Raw genomic sequence first — 13,422 nt, 5'->3', positions numbered from 1 at the left:
AACTATGAGTACTTCTGTTTGTTATTTCTTTCTCTGGAAGTGAATAGCATCTTCATAGATTCTTTAGAGCTGATTTGAATGTTTATAATACTCAGAATAACTTGGTTGTTGTTCATAGTTATTATTCAAAGTATATTATTCAAAATATTCTGTATACAATGTTCTTTTGGTTCTGCGCACTTCACTTTTCATTATTTTATGCAAATTTTTCCATGTTTTCCTAAAATCAACCAGCTTATTTCTTCTAGGACAATGTTTATTTCATCACAATCACATATGTTTGTCCAGTCATTTCCCCAATTGATGGATATCCTCTCAATTTCCAGTGCTTAGCCACCACAGAGAGAGCTGCTATAAATATTTTAGAACATACAGATTCTTTTCTTTTTCCTTGATCAAAGCAAACTTCAGACATGTGATTTTTGTCATGGACCAAAGTTACTTATCAGTAATCCTTAATTTAATTGGATAAGAATTTTAACATTAGCAACTGATCAAAATTAATCATCCTTATTCACAGGAGATAGCATAAATGTATACCTATATATAGACATAATATGTTAGAAAACTTACATTTTCTTTTTCTATTACTAACTTCCACTAAAGATATTAGTGATGGCTGAAGTCACCATAAAGAAACATGTTAGGGGCAGATAGGTCGTGCAGTGGATAGAGCACAGGCCCTGGAATCAGGAGGACCTGTGTTCAAATTTGGCCTTAGACACTTAATAATTACCTAGCTGTGTGGCCTTGGGCAAGCCACTTAACCCCATTTGCCTTGCAAAAACAAATAAAAAAAAGAAAGAAAAGAAAGAAAAGAAAGAAAAGAAAGAAAAGAAAGAAAGAAAGAAAGAAAGAAAGAGAAAGATGTTAAACAACACAAAATTTCTATAGTATTTGATATGTCAGTAAACTGCCTGCTACAAAATACTTCTTCAGTTGATCCTTGAACTGAAAACACATTTTTAAATAGAAAATTAAATTTAACTAAGATATAATAACAAACAGGGGAAAATTACAATTAAAGTTATGTGAATCTCCTGTTTCTCCTCTATAATAGCATCATTCTAAGAGATATGCAATGCCCACTTCAATGAAAGCACACCAAAAAGAATCACTGACCACCACCTGAAGAGGCAGTGGAACACAGAGGCAAGAGTGTCAGAAAATCTGTACTGTACTGTACTTAGTGTCAGAAAATCTGAGGGCAGCCTTGATACATCTGTAAAATGGAATCAATAATAACTACTTTAATTATTTCAGATCGTTACTGTGAATATCAAATAAAGAAATGTAGAATGTGAAAACCCTCTGAAAATCCCAATTTGAATATTAACTGGTGAGGCACTATCATGAACATACTTCCAAACACAGTTGAGTCACAGGAAGCATGAGCACAAATACACACAGAGACACAGATACAGTCACAATCACACACACACACACATGCGCGCGCGCATACATGCAAGCTTACAGCCTTAAACAACACATGCTTAATGGCATGGCAATTGGAATGAAGGCTTCTTGATGGACATCTAGCCCATCTGAAGTCTCTGATGCTAAGCAATCTAAAATTGTGAAATGGAATCATTTTATTTTGCACAGCTGAAGCACTTCTGAAATGGTCTTAGGGGAAAGGATGGCATTCCTGCCCAACATGTGGGTGGCCCAAGGGTACAAGAGTGGTGAAGGTGAAAAGGTCACCAGGCTAGAGCTACTCAGATGTGGTTTGGTTTAGAAGGCCTTTGAAATTTTTTCTAACCCTGAGATTCTGTGATTCCAAGAAAAAGGAGAAATATGAAAACACCTATTTTAATATATAAAGAAATAGCTCTAAAGAAAAGTCCTAAAATAGATATATTTTAAAGGTAGTCTTTAAAGAACAAATGTTACTTGATTAATTCAGATGATGAAACAAACAACCCCCCCCAAACAAATCCCATTCCAGCTGTTCTAAAATAATTTGCAAGGAAGTTCAGGGAATTAAGGGCCAACTTAAAGAGTTTTATGTTCAGTGGCAATATAGGCAATTTTACATCATCCCTTCACTGTAATAAGCTAAATGGTAAAAGTTTTATCACTTCCTTTCCTTCATCGAACCTACATCTGCGCACTGATTTAAACCTAGCTCCCTCATTCTGTGTGAGAACAGGATTTGGAGTGGGTGTTACTTAAACCCAAGGTTTTGGGAATACTGCCCATCCAAGCCATTCTTCGAGGTCATCTCCTGGGCAAAGGAACAAAAGCCTGTTGGGAGGGTGAGGAACTCAAAGGGGATTCTGAGTGTGCCTATGTCCCTAAATTCAGGGTGTCCCAATGTCTGTAAATAAGCAAAACTGTCTTGTACAAAGTGCTATAGATATCTTTAACTTTGTTATTATGAGACAGAAATCTCAATACACTCTTTTTTTTTTTTAGGTTTTTGCAAGGCAAATGGGGTTAAGTGGCTTGCCCAAGGCCACACAGCTAGGTAATTATTAAGTGTCTGAGACCAGATTTGAACCCAGGTACTCCTGACTCCAGGGCCGGTGCTTTATCCACTGCACCACCTAGCCGCCCCTCAACACATTCTTAAAAGCTTTCCTTCTAAAAAAAAATGTTTCCAGTTAGGCAATTGCCCAGCTGTTCCTCTATGCCTCAGTTTCTTTATACTGATAATAGACACCCAACATCCTATATGACATAAAACTATGAGGGTAGAGAACAGGTTGAACCCACCAAATTTCACCAAAAGAAAGGAGATCAAGTCCCCATTTTCTATTTCCCCACCAATTTAACTGACAGAAGTTGGGGATATGATTTTTCTGATTTTTAAAATGAACTAAGAAATGACAGGACCAAATTGCTAGAAGGCTCCTCTGAGGCCATTCGACCCACCCAGAATCTGAACATGATGCCTTACTGCCAACAGGCTTTTCTGGTTTCCAGACTTCTCTTGAAGGCAAGGAAGCTGCCTGTCTACAGGAGGTGGGTCCTTTGTGGAGAGCAAATTTTTCCTTCCACAATCTGCTTCTTAGCAAGCTCAGTCCATTTCTCCAGATTCTGCTCTATGGGCTTAGCCTAACATGTTGATCCCCCAAGTTGATCATCCCTTGGCCCACCAGATGGGTCACCCTTTTTTGCTTATTTGTGTCTTTGCTAGAACATGAGATCTGAGACTCGACAGAGTTCAAGATGAAGCCCCCTTGTTCTGGATGCAATCGCTCTCTGAAGGTAGCCTTGGAAAGCTTCTCTCTGGCTACACTTCGCACCTCTGTTATTCAGCTGCAACCCAAGCATAGTGTCCCACTCTTCTCCATTCCATTTTGCCTTTCTCCAGTTGGCACTGTTCTAATGCTCTGAGATTTTTTTATCTAAATTTTAGCATCCCACTGAGATATCCTTCATGACTCTAATTAACTATACATGTCATAGATGTTTTTATCCAAGTCTTTGTTAAAACACTGATGAGCAATGCCAAAGCCAGATTCTTGGAGCATGAGACTTCCCTCCAAGCTGATAACCAACCCACTTAGAATGATTCCTATAAATAAAATATTTACATAATTAAAAATTAAAATATTTATATAACAATGATTCTTATAGATTTCACCCATTCCAAATCCACCTAAACGTCTTATCCAAAGTACAATTTTGTTAAATGTTTTGTTGAAATCCAAGTATATTATATCTCTAGCATTTCACTTGTCTACCAGGTAACATTATCCTGTCAAAAAAGAAAATGGGGTCAGGGTGGCATGAGTTGTTCTTGAGGAAGCCATGCTGGTCTTCTGTGATTCATGTGGCAACACAGCACAATGGACAAAATGCCGTTAAGAATTCATAAGACCTGGACATGGCCAAGTCATTTAACCTTCCCACCCTCAGGTTTTTTTCATATATAAAATAAATGAGTACCCTACTACATGGGGTTACTGTGAGGTTCAGGAGTTTATGTATTTAAATTATTTTACAAACTTTAACATGCAGACATCACATTCCTCTTTTCTGGAAAGCTGGGTCATTTGCTTTTCTCTAGTACAAAAGCACCTGGCCTGTTTCCTACCATTAGCAAAACTCAGAACCAGGAGTCCAACACTCATTTTTGACAGTTTTTTCTGTATTCTAGGTTACAGTGCATCCTGGTCTGCTGACATGAATTCTTTGAGGGAAGTTCTATGCTGACTGACTCTCTCTCCTCTCTTTTGTTAAAGTGATGTCCCCCAAAATACTGGTTATATGATAACCTCGGTGTCCAGGCTTGCACAAAAGGTTGGTTTAATATAAAATCTTGTAAGAAACTGAACCCCTGTTAGATGAAATCTAAGACACAACTTCCTTACTCTAAGATCAGCTGCACCCTCAACGGTGCGATAGGCAAAGATGATGAAAGAAACAAGCTTCTTAGAAACGGACCAAAAAGAAGAGGCTGGGGAATGAGCTAGTCCACCAGAGTACAAGGTGCAATCTCCCCCTAAAGAAATCTGACTTCCCTAAACCCAGGATGATCTTGTAACCATGCTCTTGCTGTCACAGACACCGGATGGCCCATGGAGGGTACCTAGGAGAGGCTCCTATTGCAAGATAAGAGGCAGCAGACCTCTCTTCTTTGTTTGACAGACCACCAGCCTTCCTGCCTCAAGGATCTAGAAAACAGGGGTATATCTCAATGTCAAAATCCACCAACTGTCTGCTCAGCATACAAGAGACAGGAAAGAGCTGTTTGAGAATAACTTGTGAAAAGGAATTTCCATTCTTTAATAGAAATTCTCACTTGGTCCAAGGTTTGGGTTCTGCTCCACTTGAGAGATGACTCTGGGGTTAGATCCTTTAGAGAACTTTCTGTAGTACTCAATATCATGAGTAGAAAAAATGGGGGTAGGGAGGGCAGGGAGACAAACACTAAAGGTTCCTAGCTTTGTAAATGAAAAGGGAGGGCAAGTGACCCAGTAGCTTCTTCAACCATGACAAGTCAACTTCTAATGTTTGTTTCCTATTAGAAATTTTCTCATTTTTCTGTGTCCCCTGCATTTTGTTACGATGCCGTACATTTCCATGCAGAAGAATAGATTCAGTCTTAGAAAAAAATAACAGGTATTTTTCCTGTACTTCTTATGTGGTAATTTTGTGTATCTCTGCTAAAGTCGTATGCACCAATCAATTCAGTACTTATTAACAATAACAACTAACATTTATTTAGCACTTACCATGTGCTAGCCACAGAGGAAGCTGGAGATGATGAAGTAGCTCAGTGCATAGCGCACTGAACTGGGATTCAGGAAGACCTGAGTCCAAATCACTCCAATATCTTTGCCAAGAAAAACCCAAAGAGGGTCACGAAGAGCTGCACATAACTTAACAACTATTATTTCATTTGATCCTCACAACAACCATAGGAGATAGTACCATTAATATTCCATAGATGAAGAAACGGGCAACAGAGGGAAGTCATTTGCTCAGGATCATACAGCTAGTATGTCTCAGAGATTGGATTTGAACTCAAGTCTTCCTGACTTCAGGTCAGACTCTGTGAAGAACCTATTCTATGCAAGGCATTGAAGGTACAAGATGCTAGTGATACAAAGAATTTAGAAGGAGCTCCCACTTTTAAGGGGAGTCCTTCACACATGCACACACATATGAGGGGAATGAGAAGAAGCCAGGGAGGCTGCCCCGAGGAGGTGCCACCTCCAATGAGCCAGGCAGGAAGAGGCGTGTGGAGGCGTCTATGGAGCTGGGATCTCCAGGGTAGGAAGCAGCCCCTGAACTCATCTAGCTAAAGGACAGGAGGATTTATAAAGGGTAATAGAAGCATGAAATAAAAGCTGCAAGGGTGGGTGAAGGTTAGACTGTATGAAAAGGGCTTTAAATGCCAAGCTGGGGAGCTCAGATAGGAGATCAGACCTACAGTCTAGAGGTTCTCAGAGTTTGCTCTAGGGAACCCAGAATTCCTGAGGTTGAAACTATTTTAAAAATAAAACTAAGATATCTTCATTTCTAATGAAGTAAATAGCAATAACTACTATACATATAATCAAAAGTTCTTTGGAATCCTCAAGAATTTTTAGGAGTGCAGAGACGTCTTAGACCAACATGTTTGGGAACTACTGTTCTAGATCAGGGAGTGACATGGTGACCAATTGTGTGGAAAATGGATTAGAGAAGGAACAGTCTGGAAGCTGTATTACCAGTTAGGAGGCACCTCTACAAAGAATCAGATATGGGGGGGGGGGGGAAGTCAACAGAAGTTATGTGAGAAGAGCAAAGAAAAGCTCATAAGGAGGTAAAATAAAATAAAGTTTGGTAAATAAATGACTGGGAGAAGGGGAGCAATGATAAAGAGGGAAAAATCCAAGGGGACTCTGAAATGGCAAACCTAGGGCATTGGGAAGATGGTGGTGTCCATCATGGTAGGGCTGAGAGGAAGAGAGGGAATTCTGTTTGGAATCTGGGGAATATGAGATGCCTGTAAGACATTTAGGGAGAAATATGTCCTGCAACAGTGTATCACTATTCCTGAATGTCACCTTGTCCCAAATGAAGTGACAATCCAAGGTCAAGACAGGAGAAAGAATGAAGGAGATAGTTAGTAAAATACAAATAAATTTGTGAAGCTTGAAAAAAAAGCAAATGAAAAACAATGTAACTAGAGTTCAGGAGGAAGTTAGACCTAGATATAGAGATCTGGGTAGAAATATGTTATTTGAATCATAGGAGCTGATGAGATTTTCAATAAAAACAAGATAATGAGAGAGAAGAGGCCACAGGAGCATCGAAGGAGAGGAAGCTGAGAAGGAGTATTGAAACAGGTAACAGGATAACCAGGAAAGAAGTCAAGGACAGACGGGCTCTAGTGTGAAGAGGATAGTTATCACTTATCAAGGGTTCCAGAGAAGTTCTAGAGGAGCAGGACTGAGAAAAGGTCATTAAATTCAACAACAAAGAGAGGGGTGATGACATCTGACAATGCAGCCCCTGCTGAGTGATGGAGCTGGAAGTCAGATTGCAAGGGAATAAGCAGTGTGTGAGCGGTGAGAAGCAGAGGTAGCCAATGCAGGCTGCCGTATTTCGAGGAGCTTGGCAGCAAAAGGGAGGGGAGTTATCAGAGGATAATTTGAGGTGTTGACAGGAGCAAGCAATGAATTTTTAGATAACTGCTAGTATCCTCCTTCCCCTTTTTCAAGCAACCCTTTATGCCCTATCTTCCTTCATGAAAATATAAGTTCCTTGAGGACAGGGACTGTCTTGTTTGTTAGTGTTCAAGTATCTAGTACACAGTGCCTAGAACATAGTTAAGTATTTAATATATACTCTATCTACCTAACAAAAAAGCAAGAAGAGAATAAAAGAAAGTTCAGAAGGAAATATAAACAAACAGGACAACTTTAAAAATAATCTACTGAATTGATCATATACTTTAAAAGAAGCAAACTGCATGCAATCTTATTATTGCTATATATGAAGTTTCATATATAGTCCTTTTTTTCTGTTCTACTTTGTATGTGGAGATTTCCAAAAAAGTATATCACTAGTCTCTACAGCATATGGAAGAATTGAGTCAGGACTCTGATCATCAAGGTAACAGTGCTGGGAAATTTTGTATTCTTAAGCTCTGCCAGTCCCTTCTGATGCTTTTGATTCTGGTCCTCAAACAGGTTGTTGCGCCACGTTCAATCACAGCCATTGGCTCCAAATAAATTATAATATGGGTCTAAAGTGAGTTAATAAACCAATTTATTGAGTTAATAAACCAATTTATTAAGTTATATCAAAAGAATAATGATTAACAAATTATCTATCTTGCGTTTTATTATTATTGACAACAGAAATGTAATCATTTCAGAGGGTCTTGCCAATTGGTGGCAAGCTTTATTTTAAAGGCTACATTCAAAAGCACATTGCATATGCTGTTTCTAAAAGTTGAGAAAGTACGGGCTAGTAAAGCAATGTCTCTTCCTCAAGATGTATACCATTACTATTTTAGAACAAGGGTCTACTGAGATTCAAAACACAAAAATCCTTGACTGAAGACAAGTTCTCCCCCTGGTGGAACTTAAATGGACATACAGAAATATTCCTAAAGTGACAAAAAACATTTGCTTATCAGTGGAAAGAATGCCTTAGTCCAAGAAAAGCAAGTTAAAAACCTAATAAAATTAACTAGCAGAAAGATTGTGTCATAAGCTTGATTGATCTTTGCACAAAAACAAAAAGTTCAAACACTATGAAACGTCTTGAATTATGCCACCTTTGATATTGTAAATTTTCTTACATATTCTTTTATAAAATAATGAGTTCACTTTAAATTGTTTTTTAATTTTTGCAAACCATTTATATCATTTGATGCTATATCATTTACCTAAGTCAGTATCTCAATGACTAGATCTCAATCACAGAAGGTATTTCATTTAAAACTCCTATTTTTCTATTGATAGGACATATAAAAAAACATGAAAGGATGTCATAAATTCAGAGCCAATTTTCCTACTAAGGACAACAGTGATAGTTAAAGAAAAGCATTTCATAAGAGTGTTTAAGCACGAACATTCAAATAATGTGATGCTTTGTGAAAAGTATTCTAAATAAATATAAAATTAAACTTTCATAATTTTTTCACATCATAAAAGGATCTTATTTTCATGTATAATCTAGATTAAAGATAAGGAAATAATGTGCTAATGGAGCAATAAAAGCCAACTGAATTTTGAAGTAAAGAATTTAAAGGACTCATTTTTATAATGCAAATAGTTTTGAGATTGGATTTAAGGACAAAATGAAGTTTTTGGATGAGAAGAGAGTTTTATACTAAATAGAAATGGTTGATAGATTTGCTCAGACTTGAAAAAAGAGAACAAAAAATTTATGAGCTTTAGAAAATAGGAAGTCAAAGAATATATGCTTGTCTTACTTTCTGGGAAAAGCAGATGGTTTAGATGACCCTAACACACAAAGCTTCAGCCAAAAAAAACTTCTGTGGGGGGGAATCTCTGTAGTATGCTAAGATACTGATCACAGTAGTACTGTACTGACAAGTCTTTCCTTAGGGAAAGGAATAAGCATTTAAGTGCCTACTATAGATAGATAAAAAACTCTATAACTCTCTCTCTCTGTCTCTAGCTATACACACACACACACACACACACACACACACACACACATGTATATATTTATATATGTCAAACTCTGTCCTAAGGGCTTTCCAAATATTTTCTCATTTTTGCTTCTCCTAACAACCCTGAGAGGTAGATGTTATTATTTTACAGAAAAGGAAACTGAGGAAGAGGTTCAGTGGCTTGCTCAGGGTCACACAGTTAGTCAGGTCTGAGGTAAGATCTGAAAGCAGGGTTTCCTGACTCTATCCACAGTGCCATTTAACTTGCTTTAGGATAAAACAGGGTCGGGAAATTTAAAAGCTATCAGATAACAAACCCAATGCTTTCCCCAGATGAAGAACTTGACATCTAACCCTGCCTTACAGGAAGAAAGAAGTCAATAGTTGAGCATCGGCGGTCAGAGTCAAGAGCAGGAGGTGCATCATGATGCAGTTAAACAATTGTGATTGTCTTCAATTTTCCACACAGGAAGGATAGGAGAACAGCATGACTACTGGCCTGCTTTGGGATAACAGTGAGAGAAGGATAGGAAAGGTTCATGAAGGCAGGAGAAAAGGACAAGCCCCATCCCATTAGAATGAAAAGCAGTTTCTTTCTCCTCCTGGGTACCTGAATCTCCAGTTCGGCGATATGCTGCCGCAATTCTGCCACAGCAGCGATGCTGTCTGCTTCTCGGAGACGGACGGCCATGACTTCCTCTTTATTCTGGGGAGGGGGGAAAAAGCAATGAAAAATGTACACATTTCTCTGTTCTAAATTCAGGCAGCATGAAAAAGCTACACTGCCAAGGAAAAGAAATACTGAGCTTAAAACGACTTATGAACAGTCATATTTATGCCCCTTAAATAAATATTGATAAGAGTTTTCCATGGTTGCATTTGAAGGTAGATGAGTATAGTCAAGCTACAGAAACAGTTGCCATAATATACCATTCTCCATTTCTGATGTTGGTATTGGAACAGGAAATAAAGCAAAAGATCCCCTTCCCCAAATCCCAGTTCCTTGACAAAGAAACAGTTTACTACTGAGTATTATTGATGAAAATTAGATATGTAATTTTTCTCTTAGGTTTTTGCAAGGCAAATGGGGTTAAGTGGTTTTCCTAAGGCCACACAGCTAGGTAATTATTAAGTGTCTGAGACCAGATTTGAACCCAGGTACTCCTGACTCCAAGGCCTGTGCTTTATCCACTGCACCACCTAGCTGCCCTTAGAAATATAATTTTAAAAGAGTTGTTACACTAGAGCCTATATGACATAATAATGTGACAAAAGAATTCTCTCCTGGTTCGCCCTGAAAAGGCCATAATGGCTCAGGAATCACTGGGGTCTTTTCACAACTTAGGGATTCAAAGGAAGGGAGCTTAAGCCACCTAAGTGAAGACAACATTGACTTTTCAAATTAATCCATGTAGAATACAAATTGATCCTTCCTGTGAACTTGGGTCAAGGGATTCACTGTCAGACAAGCCAGCCAGCCCCAGATGTTTGAACTCTACCAAGTCTAACTGGAAGAGCTACAATCCTCCTCTATTAAATGTCAGAGGATTCCCTTAGAACCTTCTAGTCAAGAGAATGTTCTTATCATAATAAAGTCATTCAGTACTCTAATGTTTGGGGCTTTTCCCCTAAAGTGTATTTCATATTTGATATTTTTGCCTGCCTTTGTAAAACTGAAATTTTGGAGAACTACAGGATTTTATCTCTATATTTACATATGTGAGATGCCTAATTAGGTACAGACTAGCACTTAATGAAATGTCTTTCATTTGATGAACTGACGAAAGTATATATAAGAACTGGATTATCATCCTGTATAGATTTTGGAGCCCCCCCAAAAAACTAAAACAAAACAATTTCAGCTTCAGATTAAGGACTGTGATGAAAATCATTCTTTAAATTCAAACAATTAAGGGGGCAGTCAGGTGGTGAAGTGGATCAAGCGCTGGCCCTCGAACCATGAGGACTTGAGTTCAAATCTGACCTCAGACACTTAATAATACTTAGCTTGGGCAAGTTAGTTAACCTCACTGCCTTGCCAAAAAAACTTCAAACATTTAATATTCTACTTAAGTTTCTCCCTGTATAATGTTTTTTCTTAATGAAGTGATTTTCTAAATACAGATTTGGTAAAAAAAAAAAATGGCAATATTTTAAAATAGTAATTCCTGTGTTTTTTGCTCTTTATATAATGATGAAAAATTCTCAGGCCTTCCTATTTATCACATAAATTTACTGTTACAATCTAGTATACATTTATATAAAGTGAGTCATGTTTAGCAACTGAAGACAAGAGTGTTTTCAAAAATTATTCTAAGATATTTTTAACTCTTGCCATGACTGACTATCCATGATGCAGGAGGATCCACCGATGTTCTAAAAGCTGAAAACTCTATCCTCCACAGCAGGGCCTGCCCTCTCAATCAACCCAGCATTTAAGTGCTGGGGATGGTTCCTATCCATGTGCTTTATCCACATACACCTACCCTTGCAAGTTCTCTTTGCCAACAGGGGTGGCTGTCATTGTCTTTGGATCCATAAGTCCAGCAAGGTTCCTGGTTCTAGTTGGTGCTGGATAGTGAATGATCAAATGAAGTACCAGAACAATGATCTAACTTCTGGCTGATCCCTGATATAGCATTTAAAACACAGCTGAAATGGTATTCACCTCACTGGGGGACATATAGCAAAGGCAGGTCTCTTAGACTCAGAGATCATGACCCACATTGCAAGGGCCCAATGACTGTGGGTTCCTATAAGGTTGGAGGTGGGGGGCTAGGGAGGTGCCTTAGAGTTATCACTTAGAAGAGATTCCACAGGGTTACTGAGTAAATAAGGACAATCTATAGTCCTGAACTATTGCCAGTATGCAATAAGATTTGAATCTGTTCATTTCATTGACAAAATCATTTTCATCAAGAAATTAGTAAACTAAACTTTACAGCAAAACTCATTTTGTTAAGTAAAGTCTTTGACAAGTTATATTAACTCCAACAACACTGTTATAAAAATATAGGTTCTTAACATGTTATCTTAGAACCCAAAGGGGTCCACAAATACATTAGATTTCAAGAGTCTGTGAACTTGAATGAGATAGAAGTATATCTTTCTTTTCAGGATTGTCTAAGCAAAACTTAGCATTTCCTTCAAGTATGCATTATTTTAAAAATGCTGTCCTAAAAAGGGGTCCTCAAAGGCCCCCAGAATGCCAAGGAATTCAGGATACAAAAATGGTGAAGAACTCCTGTTTTAAGTAAAACTTATGAAATGAAGGAAAGCATATGCATCTTTGTTTTGAGATCTGGCTAGGACTGTGCTAATGACTGAATGTGGAAGCCTGTTAACTTCTACTTCCTTATTTTAATATCAGGAGAATTGCCCCCAGACTGTTAGCTTAGTAGGGAGGGTTAGAAGAGGTTTTACATAACTACTCTAAAACCTGCAAAACCCAACACAAATAGAAGATTTGAAATCAAATGGAAGAAAGTTAAAGCTGGAGCAGCAAGAGAAGGCATACAAAGTGAAGTTATTTTCCAAAAAGCAACTCTTCGGTACAAACAAATTTCAACCTAACCTACAGATTTCTGTCATTGGAATCGTAACAGCTCTACATATTTATAAGGCTGTAATTTCATCTCTGGCTTTTAGTGACACTGATAAACCACTTGAGCTTCACTGGGGTTTGCTATGTCACCAGAACTAGTTGATGGAATTACAGCTTTCTATGCACCACTCAAAGTCTGTTGGAAGAAATATTTCAGGGTCACCACTCCCTGTTTCTAAGCAGGTCTATAACTACACCAGGACTGGAAAGATGAGTACCTTACCTATTTTTAAAAAATTGCCCTCAGAAATCTATTTTAAGTCTTACATATGCTCATTATCATGTGTATTGAGACTTCAGAAAAATAACAATATTAACTAATAATTAAAATAACATCATAAAAACCTTAAAAATCTTTTTGGGGAAAAGTCAAATAATAAGTAAGTTTTTTATCCTAGGGTAAACTTGTACAGATTACCAAATAAATTATGGACTTTACAGAACATTTATTTGTACTTCTGTAAATAAAGTATTCTAGCATCAATTAAATCATCTGGAGGAGTGAACTGAGAGCAGTCTCAGAGTTTAGAAGAGTTGGGTTAAACTCTCAACCCTGCCACATGGAACAGCTGTGGGACCCTGGGCTTTTAGCCAGTCTCTTGGCACCCACTGCAACTAGAAGATAGAAGGTAGAGAACAGGTGATTTGGATTAGAGAAGGTTTCTACAACTAACAAATGACTAGCACCAAAATGCTCTGAGGAAAAGGATGCCAATTCATTTTGAAG

The 13,422-nt window shown here is 37.9% G+C and overlaps 1 protein-coding gene across 10 annotated transcripts in view; it reads right to left on the bottom strand.

Moving 5' to 3' along the window:
* Positions 1 to 13,422, bottom strand: part of EVI5 (ecotropic viral integration site 5) — a 195,548-nt gene that overhangs the window by 49,326 nt on the left and 132,800 nt on the right. For all 10 annotated transcript variants that reach the window (XR_012475537.1, XM_074221667.1, XM_074221673.1 and 7 more), the window contains one exon: positions 9,702 to 9,797. Coding sequence is in view for 9 of the 10 variants with exons in the window: in XM_074221667.1 (XP_074077768.1) it covers positions 9,702 to 9,797 (96 nt within the window). In the remaining variant the exon portion in view is untranslated. The remainder of the gene's footprint in view (positions 1 to 9,701; positions 9,798 to 13,422) is intronic.

The sequence above is a fragment of the Macrotis lagotis genome, chromosome 2 (genome assembly GCF_037893015.1).
Source record: "Macrotis lagotis isolate mMagLag1 chromosome 2, bilby.v1.9.chrom.fasta, whole genome shotgun sequence".
NCBI classification, from domain to species: Eukaryota; Metazoa; Chordata; class Mammalia; order Peramelemorphia; family Peramelidae; genus Macrotis; species Macrotis lagotis.
The sequence above is the reverse complement of the archived record's forward strand: the minus strand, read 5'-3'. Positions and strand labels throughout refer to the sequence as shown.